The following is a 19903-nucleotide window of genomic DNA, read 5'->3' as shown; positions in this document are numbered from 1 at the left end:
TAATTCATCTCACTTCAGGTTTTTTAGTGGGATTTTTTTTAGGGGGAAGCCTTTTTTTACTTTATAGGCATTGCATGGTTTTGATTATGATTTAATCAGTGCTTAATTGTATGGCTGTTTCATGCTGAAAACAGTATGTGTGTCAGGAAAACAGCAGGTGCAATGAATGTTTACCTTTTTTTTTTTCTTTTCTTTTAAACCCACTGCTGTTCTGCTTATGGTTTTTCTGTCCCCTGCACACCCTTGACCTTACTGCTCTCATGGCTACTGTTGAAATGGGAATCAAAATGAAACACTTGATCCTGATGACAGCTGCTTTTATTGATACCATTTCCTTCTGGAACATCCCCAGTATCTTCAGAACCGTTCAAGGGGGAAGATGTAACGAAGACTGATATTCTGAGGGCTTAAAGTAGAGAAGAGGTGACAAAGCCTGCTAGTAAGCCTGGACAGCAAAGCCTGTTCAAGGCTACCTTTGGAGACACAATTTTTACTGCCTCTTCTGTTGCTGATGTGGAATCAGTGAAATGTGGATGTTTATATGGTTAAATGAAGAGGTTGCAAAGTGTTACACAGTCTGCTATGCCTGACCGCCTGGCGTGATTATTTACAGCACATTTGTGCTGGCATCAATAGCTGAACCTGAACGTTAAAACTGTCCTCACTCAACCTTTATGCCTGACAAGTGGTGCTGAGGGGAAGGCAGTATCCTCATTTGCTCCTCTGCTCTCAGAGATGTAGGTGAGAGATGGTTAAGGGGAAACCAGACCTCTCTAACAGACAGGTGACTTTCCAAGCAGGACAGGTCTTGACTTGTTTATTGGCTTAGTCACCCCTTTTGGATAGGAGGCCACTATTTCTCCCCTCAACAGCTCTGACTTGTGCTGTTCAGTATATTGTGTTCTTCTGGTTGTAGTCTTGTTTTCTTTTATCTTCTCTCCTGTCACTGTTTTAGTGGACTACGGCATTGCATTTGCATTTGGAATAGCCTGGTGGACATGAAGTGCATTTGCTGAATTTTTAGGCTCTGTCTCTTCCATAGACTCCAGGGAGGTCTGCTGCACCCCATTAACCTCAGTGTGTGCTGTCATGTAATGCTAATGCTACTGCTTCCTGGTCAGACTGTGATTTTGTCTTTTGTAGGTACACTGTCAGTGCAGTAAGCTTTAGAACTTTTTCCAGAACTGATAGAGCCAATAGCATTTGACTACCTGTATTGCAGGCATCCCCTCTTCCACTGCTTACAGTTGCTCTTATGGTGAATATTTGAGTTCTAAAAATTCTCCCCTTACTAGGAAGTGTCTATCACTAGTACTTCAAGTTCCCACACATTCCTTGTCCTCTCACTGCAGTTGCTTGCTTGGTAACCCAGACCTGTGGCTTAAAAGGTCCTAAGTAAGTCATTAGCCACTTGGTGACTTGCTAGACTTGCAGCAGTAGCAGTTGCTTTCTCCCAAAATAATCATTGCAAACAAGCTAAAAGGTCCATCTAGCAGGTTGATGCCATAGCTGTGTAGGAAAAATCCTCTCTAGACTCTAAAATGGATTAAGTCTCCAAATGGGGTCTGTCATGAAGGAGATACATAAAAGATGAAGCCCAAAGAAGAAGCTACTGGGAATATCTATGTCTAAGCAAGGAAACTCCTTCAGCATTGCAAAGCGCTGCATGGCTGCCTCTCCACCCTCTGAAACCACAGCAGAGGCTGAGAACACTCTCTTCCCCTCCTGCCACGACCAGGAGAGAAGGAAAAGTAGCAGCACTCATATCCCACAGAGAAAAGGCAAAAAGAGGAATGCATGTCCTGAGTTCTTCCAGATGACTTCCTTTTTTACCAGCATTCTCTGCTCTTAGCTCCCAGGTAGAGCATTTGTATGCATGAGCACCCTGGTACTTGGGGGAAGATGGCTTTTTGTTCTGTTTAGTTACACGTGTTGCTTTTGCTTTTAGGAAGCTTAAGCAATGCTTTTCTGTGGGTTCCCTGTGTGTGTCAGGGACAGGTTGGCTCGTACACACTCTGGCTCTGCCTGTGCCAGTGGAGGAGGTTATCAGGCTGTTGCTGCCATCATCACAGCCGAAGATTACCTCTAGTGAGGGATGAAAAGTTCTCGTGGGTGGTGCAGCTGTAACCAGAAGAGGCATGAAGTTCACCCCTGGGGATTTTTGCAATAAACTATTTTTGTAAATAGTTCATAGGTAATAGACTTCTGTAATAATCACTCAGTACAGCAGAGCACTTAAGGACATACTTAATTGCGTTGTTTGAATGAGAGCATAGGTGTGGTTTCTTTTTTATATCTGTGTGTTTGTCTTCAGAAGAACTACAGTCCATGGTTCAAATATATTCTTAATTGATATTGTTACCTTTTCCAGCCTCTCTTCTAAGGTTGTGTCAGTGCTTGGAACTTGCAAGAGTTGTCTGGTTAAGCTACTACCTTTGTGAAAACTGGTACATTTCTGAAAAGATCCTGTAGAGATACACACAGAATAATTGCTGCAGTTTGTCTGGGTTTAGAGGGTGGTCTCAGTCACTCAGTCATGGATTTGATATTTCCTTTGTCTGCAGCACTTGGTGTGTGCTAGTAGCATTCACACAGTTCTCATGACCTTCCTGTAATTGCAGATGTTCTGAAAGGCACTTAGGCCTGAAGTCTGTAGGTAACAGGGACTTATATCCCTTTTACTAAGCAGAACCCTGTGCTCTGTGCCTACAGGATAAATATATATATATTTAATATGGAATTACTGCTGGCAGCAGGATTTCCTGATCTACACACTAGGAAGAGGAAAAAGAGCTGTATTTTTTGTTCTTCCTTACTTTTGCTATTTTAAATGAAGTAGAGTGTTGGTGGAAAAATTAACTTGCCAAGGAGACAAGAAAATGTAGATTAAATGATTTAGCTTAGATACATCTTTTCTATTACCATTTCGAGTAACAGTTGCTGTAAACAGAGACAGGAGAAGCTTGGATACAAGCTCTGTTCCATATGAAAGTGTGTATAGTTTTTTCCTTTGTAACAACACAGCAAAGTTGAGTTTAAAGCCCTTCTGTGACGTACCTTAATGAAACCATCTTGAGACATTTCTTTCCTCTTCTTTTTTCTGAGTGAGAGTTGATCAGAGCTGAATATTGAAGCACGCTATGAAGAGCAATATAAGGAGAGTTAGTTTTTTAGGGCTTAGTTGGGGAGTAAGCTATCTTCTTTCAAGTTTGAAAGGAGGTTTCTTGAGCATTATGCCAGTAATACAAACCACTTTTTCTAGAGATGCATGGTTTGAAAAAGTCAAATCTCCCAACACAACTTGAATTTCAAAGGAGGTATGTTGAGTGTAGATGTAGACTCAAACATAGTCCCAACTTGGATGATTGTATAGATACATCTCCTGCAATCCTGGTGAGCAGTAGACGTGAACTGGTTTGTAAGTTGTAGCAAAGCGGGGGATTCAGACTGAAACCAACAGGCTCATAAGTTTTCTGAATCAGTTATTATTTATAGTATTAAATATGGAGAGCAGCATATGAGGAGGTATTGTGTAACTAACTTCTTGAATCAGTTGCTGGTTTACTGCTTGAGTGCTAACAGGGGCTGCTTTTTGAGAGGAACGTTCCAACTACTTTGTTCCATTTCTTGTTAGAAAAAGAAGTTTGGCACTTGTCAACATGCTAGGGTTGTAGAAATCAGGATATTTGGAGAAGATAGCTTTACAAGATTAAATTGTACACAGGTGAGTTGAGATAAGATAGATAGTATTGGGAGAGTGGAGAAAAGCCTTTGGACTTTGATATGTTACTCCTCTGCTTGGAATCACAAAGGACTGGCCTAAATGGGCTTCTTCATTTCCGTGAGCTATAAACAGCACAACGCTGTGGTGTGATTGCAGTTATGTTTGTGTTGAGGTGCCTTCCTCCTTGTGTGTCTAATTCTCTGTGCAGGGGTAAGCTAGAACTATGATAAACCCCTTTGCCCTTCTTTGAAAGTCTCTGCAGAGTAGGAAAGCAATGTGACTTTCACTGTACCGTTATCACTGAAGCTGATCAGTTCTTATATTTAGAGTACATTTGTGGATGGGCATAGGTACCTGTGTATTCTTGATGACTTGTCCTAAAAAGACCAGTTTGAACCAGAATGCTTATTTATTATGGACTTGTTGACCCACAGATTCAGGCATGTCCCCAACTGCTTTTGCAGAGGAAACACCCAGTTGCAAGTTACAGTGAGTTAATGGAAGGACTGGATGTGTTAAGAGGCCAATCTTCAGGAGCTGGTGCTTGCTTCTCTTGTTACCTGGTAGATTTATAGTCTTTTGAATGCCAGTGCCTGCAGTTTTAAATACTTGTAGTTTCTTTTTTCTTTGTTCTTCCATGTAGTTTTTTTCTGTTTTTTAATGGCATGGCCTCTTAACAAACTTAATTAGGTGGTTACTTTAATTTAAATTTTGGAAATAAATCAAAGTTTAAAGATAGCACTTAGTTGTAGTAATAATACTACTTAAATTTTATTTTGCCATTCATATTACCTGACTGTACAATTATTTGATGAAATAATATGCTACAAAGCCCTGTGTATATCTGTGCTAACTAAAAGAAGTTTTAATTTCTTAATTGTCACCATGGCAAATTTAGTAAGACAACTGTTGCTGATAGAGAATGCATTTGTAAATATCTAGTATTTGCTACCTTCTTCCCACAACAGTTTCTTGCTTTTGTCTGCATAGGATAGCATGTGAGTATTGTCTGAACATAATTTACTTTCACTTAAATCGTATAGGGTCAATTGCAAATGAGCTTTCCCTGGAAGGAGTGCTGATAACAAAATGGACAACCAAGTCCTTCAAACTTTAAACACTGGTTAGTGTGCTAGGAAAAAGATCTATTATTTTCTGGGGTTAAAAGAAGCTAGTGAGGAAATTTGAAGGTATTTGGGAATTCTATTTCTGTCAAAGTTTAATGAAAAAGAAGGATATTCAAAGAGGTGTCTGTTCCCAGCCCAGATAATGACATGTAACTGTGTTCATCATCTGACTATGGACCCTTCAGCAATACCTGGAATATCCAGTGAATGGTCAGAATGACATTTTGCTGGACACAGTGCAGATGGAGAACTGAAGGAGCCCATGCTTGCCAGGTGGATTTAGGCTCTATGTTACCCAATTTCCCTTCCTAGAGGGAAAGGGATTGGTGAACATCCTCTGCTGTATTTTAGGCGTCTAGGTGGTTTCATGAAAACGTACATCTCTCTTTCTTAATAAACAAAATTAATTATATCCTCTTATGTATAATTTAGTGAGTAATCTAGATTAAGGAGATAACAAACAGAAATAGATTTTGAGATTTCAGGAAGCTTGACAAAAAAGGAAAATGTTATTATATTTTATCTTTATTTTTTCCTTTGGCTTATCATACATAATCCAGCAAACAAATGTAATATTCCCGATGACTAGAAGTGGAAAAAATGGATTCATTAGCCTTTTTACCAGTGGAGTGGGATGGGTTTCCTCAGAATATATTAATGGGAATTGTTAAAGCATCTGTGTTAAAAGTAATTAATAAAAATGATACCTGTATTTGTTTGATAAGGTGGTCAGCTGTAATGCCACATCATGTTTTTAAATGGAAGACGGCAGTGCTGCATTGATAGTAACATGAGGACCACCTGTACAATCCACATGAGCTGAAATATGTGACACTTTGTTTGACCTACCTGTATTGAATTTTTACTGGGACTTGTCTTTAAATGCAGCTTTTTCCCATCTGTACTAAATAGTGAAGTTAAAGAATCCATAATTACTTATACATTGCTCTTCCTTTGGCGCATCAGACTATAAAAATATACATTTTTCTTGTAATAAAGTTAGCAGCAAAGACAATGTGTGTAGGTCTACAAACTGTAAGTTGTTCTTTTTACCAGAATCTGAGTAATTTAAGTTTGCATGGTAATATTTTCATGGTAGCGAGGTATGTTGCTCTTAGCCTTAAAATAACTTGAAAAATCATCACCCATCTCACTGAACTATTCAGGGCTGTAAAAGGAGGGCATGGGCATACACTGTCACAGTTCCTAGGTGAAACAGCATTGGAGACAAATGACTTGTCAAGACAAAGTGCGCTCACTAGAACTAAAAGCCATCCCAGTCAAAAAGCACAAAGGTTAAAGCAGTTGTTTCTGGTTCAGAACCTGAATTGCTGCAGGACTTTTTGAATAAGTAATAGCAGCAGCAATTATGATTTCATCTTTGGTCCTACTGCTCCAGTAGATAGGTTTAATCACTTCTGATGTGGTTTCACAGAGTGCAAGAGATTAAATTAGTAATTTTAGAAATTGCAAAGAAAGAAATAAAAGATTGGAAGGTAGCAAAGGGCATTATTTCTAACTGACCTGATATACTTGGATTTGGGATTGTTTGATTTTTTAAAGGAATCGTAAGGTTTTGTGCCTCTTTGCTTCTGGTTATAGGTTGATAATAGCTGCTATCCAGCTAATAAAAATTCATGGTAATTTTGCTCTTGTAAACTGCTTCTTCTCACCTCTTTAGGACATTATAAGAACATATAACCCTGAAATTAGACCATGATGCTAATAATGCCAAGGTCACAGGTTCAATCCCTGTACAGGCCATTCACTTGAGTTAGACTCCTTTGTGGGTCCCTTCCAACTCAGAATATGCTGTATTTCTGTGATCATGACCATTGCAAAATAGCTTGAATTCTCTGTCAGCTGAAGCATGGTCAGCATGTGTGTTTTGTGACTCTAGCAATGCAAATTCAAGTCTGTCAGGATTTTTAATCATTCCTGCACTTCTTTTTGTGAAAAGGGGATGATTTGGCCTGATGCTCAGGTTACAGTAAACAAGAACAAATAATGCTGATGAAGTATGTGGACGACAGGAAGTGTATCCTAATGAAAAAGTGAGAAGGTAGATAAAAAGAGCCACCTTTTTTTTCTTGTCTCTTGTACTTTCCTCTTATCTTTCTCACTGCCACTCTTGAAGGCCCCAGTCTTGTCTGCTTCCTTTCATAATTCACACTGGAGTAAGAGGTGCACCACTAGTGCAGTAGCTTAGATTCCTCTTGAGGATAGATTGTAAGTTGTTTTCAGTATAACTTATTTTATTGCTTCCTGGCTAAAGAAAAAAAATCTATAGCAATGAGTGTAGAGAGGGTACACTTAGGAACACATATTTAGAAATGTCAGTCTGCAGGTTTATTCTGCTATGAAGTGTTTTGAATAGATGTTGCTAAGAAAATAGCAATTTGACAGGTATTTGTCTAGTGTTGTTTTTAACAGCTCAAGATGAGATGCTGTACTGATTGTATGACTGACAACTGGGACTTCACCATCTGAATTCAGGGCTTCTTTACTGATGTCTCTGGCCTCAGGCAGGTTACTTAACTTTTCTGAATCTAAACCTACACAGAAATTGTAATATTAAATCAAAATTAGCCTGACTTTGTCTCCGGTGCTGGTTTTTACTAAATGTTCCAGAGAAAGGTGCCAAAGTCCTTGTTCATTTTCTGTCCTTAACAAGAGTGTATTCTTAATCACTTAGAATTCAAGGATTACTTAAGCAATGAAGTATCTGTATTTTCCAAAACCACACTTCTATTATCTTATTATTTCATAAATAGGTTGTTGTAAAAAGTTTTTTCCATTGAAAAGGAAAATAAACTTTTTCACCCTTATCATTTCTGTGAAGCTGTTATAGACTGAGGCATTTGGGAAATAAAAAAATGTGATTTTTTAGCTACTTGATTATTTAAAAAGCTGCTTAATGTTAATTCAATTTTCATGGTGCCCTAAAAATAAGTTTACAGAATAAGTAATAAAGCCATGTTTAAAAGCAGATGAGGAAGAGTCACTGCTAAGTTTGTACCTTTGTTCTTGGAGTTACTCATATTCTTAAAAGTAAATGACTGTGAAACATCTGAAATAAGTTTGACATGGATGGAAGCAAATACCCGATTGAAGGTTTTGTATGAGGTCAGAATTTAGCATCTGAATGTCACACAATTGCAAGAAATTACCATGTCGTGTGGTTTTTGACAAACCTGGCTGCATAGGCTGCCAAGAAAATAATAGCATCAGAGGCAGAGCATAGGAGACCCGTGTGGTTCTAAGCTCCTTGGGCAGTTTTATTTGTTGTAAAGGCAATGATAATTTCCGGTTTTAATCAAACTTTGTTGCTTCCCCCCCCCCCCCCCCAGCAAATAGGAATCCTGCCAAAGTCAGCTTGGTTTGGTGTGTGGAGATGTGGATAAAACAACATTTGTCATGCTGCCCTCTCATCTGGTGCATTGGATTTCCATCAGAAAAATCACTTGCTGACAAGAAGCTGAATCAGCTGGCAGTCGTTGCACTGGGAGGGGAGGTGGGAGGAAGAGCACAGTTTAATTAACAATGGAAATTTGCAGCCAGGGAGCATGGAGGGTTGTTTACATCATCGTTGAACACAGAGGTGTAGCAAAGAGATTTGTGCAGGCAAAGCCCTCCTTCCAGGCTCACTCCTACTTAGAAAACATGCTTAATTCAAGATTTGGCCATACTGCAGATCTAAATGCAATCCTTAGAGATGGATGACCTGCCAAGAGCTGTGTAGCTGAGATCAGAGCAACCCCCATCCTGTGGGATGAAACAACTAATGTTCCTTGAATAAACCCCTAGTTCTTCACACACTGCAGCAGGTTCAGTATAGTTGTCTCTTTGCCCTGTGTTGAAGGTGTGTATCTGAGGGAGTAATTATTCTTATTCCTACACAGTTATTTAGTTAATATAGTGAAGTTTGGAAGATGAAATAGCTTTCTTTGAGTTGGATTATAGATAAGGGGGGAAGAAAAGAATTAGTGGACTGAAAGCATATGTGCAACGAGTTTTGTGTGTCTTACCAGTACAGTCCCCTTGGATACATTACGCTTTAAAGCCATGAGCAGAGCGTGCATATGTGTGCATATTTGTATGGAGGAGGATGAGAAGTTTCTGTGCAGCCATGGCAATTCTGACAGTCAGTTTATCTCCATATAATGAAATTTGAACAGTGTTTTTTCTCAGAAGTCGTTCAATAATGTCCTAGAAGATATCATACTTGATCCTTTGTACTGCTTTCTTACTGAAGGTATCAAGTTCAAGCTTGTTTTGGAGGCTTTACTTTGAGTTTATCTGACTTGGATTTTTTAGTCTCTCCTTGAAGTACAGGTGATGGCCAGTGTTACATGGTGTTTCACAATTCAGAAGTTAAAAAGACAGAAATGTTGCACTTTAATTTTGTGCAAATAATTTAATTCCATCAGTCTGGATTTGGCACTGCTGATGAGGATATTGCTGGTTTAGACAGTTGGTGTCTTCTTAGGACATGTAACTTTCTCTCTTTCTCCTTTTTTATTCCTCCTCCACCATCATTGTCTCTCTTGACAAAGAAAGAACATATCACTGTTTCTATGGGGCTGTTGTGTGAAAGATGAAGGCAAACTGGAACACAGTTCTCTGTTGTCCCTGGAGTTAGCTTCCACATTAAGGAACTAGTTCCTTTCCCAAATTTGTGAGTTTTTAAGTGGCCTTCCTGTTATCTGATTAATAAAGACAGTAATAACTCAAAGAAATTTGACTTGCCCTAATTTTTGAAAATAAAAGGAAGTGAGATTCTTAAGGTTCTCAAGTATCTACTGAAGCAGTTTCTAAATCCCTCTGCCCTGCCAAAGCTGTTTAATACAGCCAAGAATTGATCCAAAGCTTATGTCTGGATGAGTAAAAAAGAAAGCAAGTCTGCTATACAAAGACAGGATGCGTATGCTATTTTCTCTCTCTGTATGAATGTGTATCTGTAAAAGACAGGTTTGCTTTTTGGTTTGGTTGGTTGGTTGTTGTTTTGGGGTTTTTTGTTGGTTTTTTGTTTGTTTCTTTGTTTGAGTTTTAGTTTTTTTCGTTTTGGTTGTTGGTTGTTTTTTTGTTTTGGTTTGGTTTTGGGTTTTTTTGTTGTTGTTTTTTTAATGTAAGTATGAGTAGGTTCTACTGTGTTTCTTGGAATCCTGTCATTTCAAGTTGTAATTTTGAGCTTTAGGAACATGTTAGCAGTTGTTTTAAATCAGTGAAATGAGGTCAAATGTAGCAAGTTTTAGTACTGTGGGACTTGAATATGCAAGGTGAATAGCAGCAGAAAAATATTAAAGTCAAATATTTGAAAAAGAATGGTGAAAGGCATGTGCACTCATAGGTGTGAAGTACTTTCAACATTTACTTTAAAAAGCATTCATGGATTCTTGTTAGGTTTAGTGTTCTGAACTTATTTTTTGTACAATTTGGCAACATGGACAGTCAAAGTGTTAAAAATATGAAATAAAGTGAAAAATTGTTTGGAGCCATGTGGTTTTGCAACAAATTTTTTTAAATACCATGGTTGTGTAGCTCATGAGTAAACAGGGTGTTCTGGTGCCTTTCATGGTAGAAACTATCTTGGGCCTTTTTCCCTACCTTTTTACGTGTATCTGAATTGCTGTTGGGGTGATTTTGAGTGTATTCATTTATTTGAGGAGGCATCCTATAGAGTGGGGGAACGCTGCCTTGGAGCATTTGCAGGTACCAATGATGTATTGCTGGTTTGATCAAGCAGAATATGCCAAATACGATGCCACTTTAACCTGTATTGAATACATGGATGTATATCAGTACAGTACCTAAAGACAAATCTTAATATTGTGAAACTGTGTAGAGTCCTCTGGTTATTGTTTCTAATGCTTACTAATACTGCTTCTGATGGCAGAGGTGGCACGTGTCACAGATAATGGACTCATATGCTGTGTAGTTTAAAAACAAACCAAAACCAGACAAATGCTGCTAGATTTTTTTTTTATTGTTGTTGTTGGAAGTGAGGAATTATGAATGGGTCAGATGATTCCTCCCCTCTTTACAATTGTAGGTTTTCTTGATAACATGCCATGCATACCAGATCTTGCATTTACAAATCTCAGCTAATGTTTTAAAAACATTATGATGAAGAGTCATATTTCTCCATTGATGAAGTCAGCTTCACAAAACCTTTCTGTTCCAGGTAGCAGATTTTAACTTGTTTTAAGTCCTGGCTCAGGCTTGTAATGTGCAGGAAAAGAATACAGACACGATCAGTGCGTCTTGAAGATAAATAGAAGAAAAATCAGTTAAGATGATGAGATTTTGAGTCTTTTCTTTCTCCACTCTTAGAAGTGAAAACAGCTAACAATCAGTGCAACTTCATTTAGATGTGGAACTACTATGTAATCTTTTACAGGAACTGGGCAATTTTGCCTTAAGTTGCCAAGTATAATCAAGTGTCACTTCTTGGCACAAGACTTTGTTTTGCTTGAGTCCCACGCAGTTTTGATACCATCTCAGTACACGTTGTCTGTCATAAAGATGTCCTACTTTGTTTAATATATTGATCTGTTTTTTTCAGCTTTCCTTATGATTCTAATCTAAGTTCAGACTGCAAGAAATACTGCAAAAAAAATTAATGCAGAAATTATTTTGCTTTTAATAAACTTTAATGAAATAGGAATACAGCCTAAATTATTATTTGCAAATATTGGAGATGGAAGCAAAAATGCCTAGCAGATTTTTTTCTGAAGCCAGCCATTGTGACAGTGACAAGCTTGTCATATGTGTTGTTAGTAGAATTATTTCATCACATCTTGCCTTTCCTTCATCTAACACCATGGTATTTACTGATGTCATGTCTTTCTCTAGTAAAAAGCAGAGGAGACAAGCAAAAATTAGGATTTCTTTCTTATTTTCTAGCCTGTCCTTTCTTCAGTCTATTTCAATGGTAGATCCATACAGATAATCTTATCAGCTTTTATTTCTTAAAGAAATTGGAAGAAAGGAAGGCAGAAATACTGGAATATAAGAAAGAGGGGCTATAGGAAAGCCAGCTCCTGAAAGGATTGAAACTATCTGAGCTTGGCTGTTGTGAGGACAGGTTTCACATTCTGGCTAGTGCTGAAAATGGACCAAATTTCTAATGGCTTTTGCACACAGTCATTCCCTGTCTTTACTATGGTGTGTTTATCCTGTCTGTGAGGAATGGTGGAGCTGTTTAGTTAATGTTTTGAAGTAGGACCTGTTTTTCTAGTTCTTCTGGTAAGTAAAATCTAGCATACTTCTAAAATAGCTAAAATGAAAGGCTTCTCTGTCTGTTGATCTATTAATACATGAAAAAACTTGCTGCTTTGTAGGTCCTTGCTTTTAAAATTAGATACCTCAAGTTGCAAATGGATGTAAGCAAATTTTACTTACAAATGAAGTGAAATTTTCAAGTCTGAATGATGTTTGAGGATAAGAATACAAATCAATTACACAATGAGTTAGGAGTTGGTACATGTAAAAACAAAAGAAACCGAAATAGATTCTGACTATTGTCACACATGGTCTTCCTATTATAGGCATGATACTGTATTTTCAGTGTATGTGAAATAACCAATGTATTAGTTCAGTATTTTGCTGAACTAATTTTTACCATTTCATCCAAAATGATTTTCTATTCAGTGCACAGTGTAATGTTAATTTACAAATTATACCTTGGCTATGAGATTTTTATGCTTCAGTGGTGTGTGTTCTCTCTAATTTAGTGCATTTGACATCTGCAATATCAAGGAAATGGATCATTAGCTTGGCTTGAGGAGAGGGAAAGGGGAAAAGAAAGTAATACTGTCTTTATTTTCCTGATTTTAGGGTCTACTTACAGTGTGCTGTCCATAATGCCTTCTGACTCTGAAAGCAGCAGTTCTCTGAGCAGCATTGGTGAGTAAAGTATTTAGCAACTTGTTGAGTGTGTCTTTTGGAAACTGGGAGAACAAATTTTTAAGGTTGTCTCTGGGATTCTGGTCATAAAATCAAATAAGTTGAACTATAAGATGTAAATATCCATCTTCATCAGGAAAAAATATACTTGTTTTGTACAGTGCAAGCTGAGCCTTTTCATGATGGGCTGCAGTTGTTGCCAGTAAAATCTCTAACACTGAGATACATTAAATGATGTAACTACATTAAATGATGTAACTATGCTTTGAGTTACTTAGTAAGATGATGTAAAAATGGAAACGTTGGGTTTATACAAGTCTGTGCATATAAATATATATAGAGACATGTGTATATGTGTATGTATGTATTTTTGTAGATGTAAAAATTGTGGTCAGAGTCAAAAGCATCATAGAAATTATAAATAATGTTAGCCAAGGCCATGGCCTCTTAAACTTTTGAAAGTGCCTACAAGCTTTAATATTTTTGTTTTCCTGCATGTGATTAATTGCTTCATTTTGTCTGCCTTGAAAATCATTGAGAAAGACAAAATACTCAGAAAAAAATTGGAGGTAAAAGAAACGGTGTTAGAGGTGTTTTGTCTACAAGATGATCTTGGAAGAGCTCTATTAGCTGTCAGTTTTCCTCATCTTTCTTTACTTATACAAATACATTCTATTGTGAAATCCATTTGCCCTGGATAGGGAATGCAGGCTCTTGCATTTTTAAAGTTCCAATCTGTAGGCATATGTAGGCTTCCCTGACAGCACCAGGCAAGTCAGTTGACTGTTTAGGGATGTGGGTAGACATCTGTTGCAGTCCTTGAGTTGAACTTTTAACTCCAGCATGCAGGAACAAGATTTTAGTGTTGATTGAACTATTTGCTGAAAACGCGGGAAGCTGTGACATGTTAGTTTGATTTTAATCAAGATCACACTTGTATGTTATTACCTGAAGGAAGGGTAGGTGTAATTTGCTATGAGTAAATTGGGGCTGGAAATTGGAAGAACTAAGTTCCTAAATTTTCAAGACAAGCAGACTCAAAATGAGCCTTCCAAAGAAGGAAGTTCTTCTAAGGTGAAATCCAGTAAGTTTGTGGGATAATGGGATGAAGTGATGGCTGAGATAGGAGAAATGCAGGTGGTCCTTTCTGGTTCCGTGTTCCTGATTTTAAAAAGGAATGGTACACTTAAATATTTTTTTTTTTTAATGTTCCTTCCCAAAAACTTTTGTTTGTATTTTAAGACATTGAAGTTCATACTGAATTTGGATCTGTGTACTTGACATAAAAAGGTGTCCTCAGAATTGATATATGCCTTTGGAGTGTGCAGTAATCAAAATTATTTATAACCTGAAAATTAAGTGCCCTATTATTAAACAAAACTTGTGATCTACTAATCTCCATAATTTTGTTTTATTCAAATTATTTATGTGTGCTAGGAATTTAATATTTAATAAATTAACAGCCAGGGGAATTCTTTATTTGAAGCTGGCATGTTTATTTTATGGTATGGTTATAGACTTGTTATTAATGAGTATGATTTTTCCCCCAATGAGTATGATTTTTCCCCCAACCATTTTCTCACCCTCTTGTTTTGCAAGAGACAATATTTTTTATTGTCTCTTTTATCGGTAGAAAAATTGCTTGATAACTAACATATCCTAATAGATGTGTTTGCAAGTCACTTCAAAGCTGCAGTCAGATTATTTTAATACTGACTAATTTATTGAATGACAAACCATCATAACTAAAAGCACTTGCATGCCACCTCCCCTAAGGCTTCATATGACTTCTTTGAATGGAATGCCGACAAATACTGAGGTGCTGTAGCATTTGAGGAATTTCATATACATCTTCCCCCCACTCTGTCCCCCACTCACTGAAATAATTTTCACAAGGGTAGTTCTGTGCAGTGGAAGTGGTAAGTTTAGCCTGTGAAATGAATGCATCAGTGAAAGAAGATAAATAGCTCATGGTTTGCAGACAATGTAAGCTTTAGAATATGTTCAGTTTGATATTGATAGTTGTATGTACACACACATGTAGAAAAATTGAGTTCCCCAATCATGTAGACCTTCCTCACAGGACAGATAGGGGATCTGTCTTATACCTGAGCTCAAAACACTGGTTTCAGTTAATATCTTGCTTCTGTTTGTCAAGCAGCTCAGAAACAGATTGAGGTATATGACTTTTCAGGAGAAATGAGAAAGGTATTGGGGCCACTGATTACGCCCGGATAAATCATCAGAGAATTAGTTTTAGTGTCATCAAACTATGAGAGAGAGTACAATCTTTCATTTGTAGTGTTTGGACTCCATAGTTTGTAAATGTAACTAGAGAAGTGCATATCCATGTGCTTCATCTTCTCTTCTCAGTCTTACTTACCCTAGCTATTGTTGGAGATGGTTTCTGCTGCCAGCATTCTTAATTAAATGATCTTTTTCTGAAATAGAATCATACTTCCAAGTAAGCCAGGAAGTTGTGAAATGGAGATAATGCTACATGTTTTACGGTTATCTTGGGTTTCAGAGTTAATTTATGAAGCTGATGTATGTAACAATGGCCTTATTTTTCAGAAAAAGACCCTGATCTAAATATCTAATCTTAGAACTAAATATCTAATCTTAGAACTAAATAAGGTGATTGTTCTTAAAAGATAGTTCTGAGAAAACGTGCTGAATCTCAGTCAAATAAATAAAGCACGGTATTAGGATTTTGAAAGGAAAAGGGAAAGATGAGACAACATCATTTTATTACCGTTGTGTGCCCAAGTCTTCACTGTATTTGCAGTTCTGATTCTCTCATTGAAAGCAGAGTGCAACAAGCATGGAGAGCAGCAGCATAGATGAAGACTTATTGAACAGCTTCTGTATGGGGAACAAATGGATCTGCTGGGGTTCTCTCAGTCTTCAGTAACCTCATAGTCAGTACAAGAGGAGAGCAGGGAGTGATGTAATTTGCATAATGTGACTCAGAGATGAGCTTAGTGCTAGTCTATTCTGAGTACTGGGTTGCCATCCAAGCTTTTTTTCTTTTTTTCCTGCCTATATGGGCTTGCAGGGCACAAGGGATGCAAGAAGAATGAAATTCCATCCTCTTGTGCCTGTGATAGCATAGGCAGTTGAGTGGAAGCCAGTTTTCCCACCTGTGTAATAGCAGGTTAGCAGCCTTGGAGAAGAAACTCCTTTGTAGTTGTATTTGCCTTTTTCATTTGTATTTGTACGTAAATAAAACCTCAGAGTGACAGCATGATTTTGCTCACTATTCACAATTAGTTTAGATGAGAATATTTTATTTTTTTCTTTTGCTTCCTTCCTTTTCTTTCCCATGCATTAATAAAGTTCTTGTTGTACATGTAAAATAGGTAGTTTTGATGGTATAGAGAGTAAGTGTTCATGGTTTATTTCTGAAAGAGGTCCAATAAACTGCTGTAATAGCGTAATACCACCATTGTCCTTCAGCCCCACCTTTGTCCCCCCAGAGGAACAAATCCCTATTAAATCCTTATTAAATCCCTGTTGTCATGGTCTCTCTCTGTATTTCCTTTCTCTTTGCTCTTGGCTAATGACAAAGATTTTTGTGTGTAAATAGAAGCATCCTTCTTCTGCCCGCTCCCCATGCCCAGCAGACTCTCTGAATGGAGCTACAATCCTGTGTCTCTGACATCAGAATAATTATTTATGGAGATTCAGTGCCTGTCGTGCCAAGCACGGAACAACAGTGTCACTTAGGAATTGGATAGAAACCAGTAACAGAGCTATATGTGACAGGCACTGGCTGGTCTCCCACTTGACCAGTCATGATAATGGAGAAGAATAGAACACAGAATCAAGACCCTCTTTCTAAAACACTTAAAAAAAGAGAGCCAGTTTGTATAGTGCACTTAGTCATTTGACATTTGATGCCGCAACAGGATTATGGTTTACAATTGAAACATTTTTTACCTCTCCTAATACCATAATGATGCTTCAGAGTTTCCCTTTAGTGCTTTAAAAACGTGGGTTTTCTTCCCCTCCTCAATGCACAGATGTTTGGGTGTTGTTTTGTTTTGGTTTGTTTGTTTGTTTTTAAGAAATGTTATTTAATGGAACCCAGCAGTTTGCGTGCAGGAGACAGGCTAGGGCTCTGAGAAGATTCTTCACAATAGTTTTTATTATAATTTTTTAACAGAAAGGCATTGCATACTATTCCATTATTTGAAAATATACTGAGTTCCTAATGAGAGGATTTTTGGAATGGAAAAGACCTTCCATTTTTTCACATGGATAAATTTCTTCTTTCCACAGCCAGATCTCTTTGCATTGTTTTGATTACAGCTGTCAATCTTGTGTCCTCTTCATTCCACATTGCATATTATGACCTTTATCTTTTAACTTTTAACAGACTATTATCTTTCCACCTGTTCAGTTCTTTGCAAATGGTATCACTTTTTCATCATAAGTATTTTTTCTTACTCTTCTCTGTTCAGGTCACTGTGCTGCATTTTCCTGTGGGAACTTACAGGAAATCATAGAATGGTTTGGGTTGGAAGGGACATTGAAGATCATCTCGTTTTAACCCCCCTGCCGTGGACATACCAGTCTGTAACAAACACCACCACTGGCTCTACAATTTTATGCCTTTTTCTTGCAGCCATCATGCGGTCATGTATCTGTCTCCACCAAGCTTGTCCAGCATTGACTTCAACTGAGAGTATTCCTTGCTTAACACTTGATTAACTTATCAGCCTGACAGGCTATTTACAGATAGTTTTTCACTAATTGCAGTTCAGGTTGCTTAATCTGAGAGCCTTAATTCTTACTCCAAAGCAAACACTACCACCCTCCCAGCAGGTTTCTTCCCAACAATGTCTATTCTTTCATTCCCCATTTTCATGTTGGCCATTTTGACAAGTGTCCTTTCACGTTGTAGTGATTTCAGTTTGTTGCTTAGTACTTTCTGCAGCTGTATATAACAAAGTAATTGTTTTCACTATTCATAGGAACTGTTCAATTGCAGGTGTGGCTTATGATGCTCAGTCAGTCAAAGACAAACACTGTCCTTTTCTGAAAGAGTTATTTATTTCCCCCATAACAGCCTATAGGAATCTCCATTTTATTTTTTGCTTTTTTTTTTTTACTAACACAAAGTTTGTTTGCTAAAGACACCTCAACAGTTAACACACACTGACAAAGGGACAAGTGACAATATTACACTTGCTGGAAGGCCATGAATGAATAAGAAGAGGTAGTAGGAACACTACCAGTACTCCACATCAGAATCTTTTTCTGTACTGCAGTAATTGCCTTTGACTGTCCACCTCCTTGCCCATCAGTTTCTCTATTCAGAAGTCCTTTTCCTGTAAAATTTGGTCTCGATGATTGAATTAAAATTCTGTGTATAGATTTATTTCCAATGTAATAAACTACCAGTTTAGTTTACTGGAAACAAGACTTTTAACTTGGGAAATGAGCAGTCTCCTCCACACACCTAAAGTAACTTCACTCTCTTATTTTACTCTGTTCATGAACCATGTAGCTCTCACTAGGATTGACCCCTAAGGTCTCTAACTAATTTTCAGTGTGTTTGTTAGTAACCATCTCCTCTTAAGTAATAAGCATTCTGAATAGCCTTACTGTATTATCATTGTCTTCTTTGGTGTCCATTTTCAGGCAGCTATGGGTTGACATGAGTCATGCAGAGGGTTCTCTCAACTCGTGTCACTTCAAAAGTACTCAAGATTATTCATTGGACTTCATGCCCTGTTTCAAAAAAAAGAATGGTAACAATTATAAGGTTAACTTTGATCATGTATACTGATGCAGTCTTGGAGAAGGGGCAATAGGGTTTTTGTGGTGAGAGAGCTACTAATAAATAACTGACCACTTGCTATAGTATCTTCTTAACATTTGTCAGCTCCCTGGAGGAATTTCTGAAGATTTGGTTGGTCTGATTCTGTTCCATTCTGATTTGAATGGAAATACAGTGTGTGAATACTCATCTCCTGCACTCCAGACAGCACCTCTGGAACGTGGTGTCTTTCACTGCTCCCTGAGGCCCTTTATCAGTCTGTGCATTTAGGAAATCCTTTTGGTGTCAGTGGTTTTCTTTTGGGGCTGCAAAGTGATATGGTGAGCCAGTGCTCATAACTCCTGCAGGAGAAGATGTGAAGGACAGAGCACTGGAGGAGTCTCATACCTTTGATCGGTGTGCAGTGGTTGATCATAGTCACTGGAGTTCAGATTGGACACTTCTGTGTGGGCTGTGCTTTCAGTACACAGTTGTAAGCCTGACAAAGGTAGAGTTTGAGCCAGGGAGCTACCATATATTCAAACCCAGAAGCTTCAACTGTATTTTCCTTGGTTACAGTAACAGATTTTGCTCTCAGTTGTATTTTAGCCCAGCAAAGTTCTGCAAGGACGTTTGGAATTGATGTATTTACCCTTCCCCACCCTATCCCCTCTGCTATTTTTGAGTATTAGGTTGTAGATTGTTTTTCATGTTGACCTTTCCAGAATCACTCTTCAGTTCTTTCTATAGTCTTAGACTTACTGAAGTTGAAAGTTTGTTTTAGATGCTGCTGGCTCTGTTTAGCTTGTTACATTCTGCATTAAAACAATATACTGAAGCACTACGTATTCTTTTGTCCTTGCATGTTACATGATCCTCACTGCTTTCATAACCTATTAGGTTTTCTGTCTGTCAGATGAAACTGTTTCCACAGTTCTTTATTTTACTTTTCAATTTCCTGTCCTCAGTGTACCGCTGTTTGGTTTTACTAATGTTTTGTTTCACCTCCTTGCAATTCTGTTCTGTTCTGTTTCAAGATCACTTCAAAAGACATATCTGAAGAAACGTATCTAAATGATAATTTCTGATATGTAATCCTGTTCTATCCTCCATAAATTATTGAAAGAAGGTAAATATTTTAGAATGCATTTTCCTACAGCAGGCATAAGTCTTTCCTCTTCACTACTTCCCTAGCTTGGGGAAAAACCCTGTTGATCATGCTTTGCAATACATCTTGCAAGTATTTTTTCAACATTTTCTGTCATGATTTACAGAGACATAAAGAAATAATATTCTGAACATCCCTGTTGATTTTATTTCTTATGAAAGAAAACAATGAAAAAGGCTTGACTGTACAATTAGTCTCCTGTTTGTTTT

The 19903-nt window shown here is 37.7% G+C and overlaps 1 protein-coding gene across 5 annotated transcripts in view; it reads left to right on the top strand.

Annotated features, from left to right (window-relative positions):
• Positions 1-19903, top strand: part of DLG5 (discs large MAGUK scaffold protein 5) — a 106282-nt gene that overhangs the window by 26965 nt on the left and 59414 nt on the right. For all 5 annotated transcript variants that reach the window (XM_027700023.1, XM_027700022.1, XM_027700026.1 and 2 more), the window contains exon 2: positions 12691-12759. In XM_027700023.1, coding sequence (XP_027555824.1) covers positions 12691-12759 — 69 coding nt within the window. The remainder of the gene's footprint in view (positions 1-12690; positions 12760-19903) is intronic.

The sequence above is a fragment of the Neopelma chrysocephalum genome, unplaced genomic scaffold (genome assembly GCF_003984885.1).
Source record: "Neopelma chrysocephalum unplaced genomic scaffold, ASM398488v2 Primary Assembly neopelma1_143, whole genome shotgun sequence".
Lineage (NCBI taxonomy): Eukaryota > Metazoa > Chordata > Aves > Passeriformes > Pipridae > Neopelma > Neopelma chrysocephalum.
The sequence above is the reverse complement of the archived record's forward strand: the minus strand, read 5'-3'. Positions and strand labels throughout refer to the sequence as shown.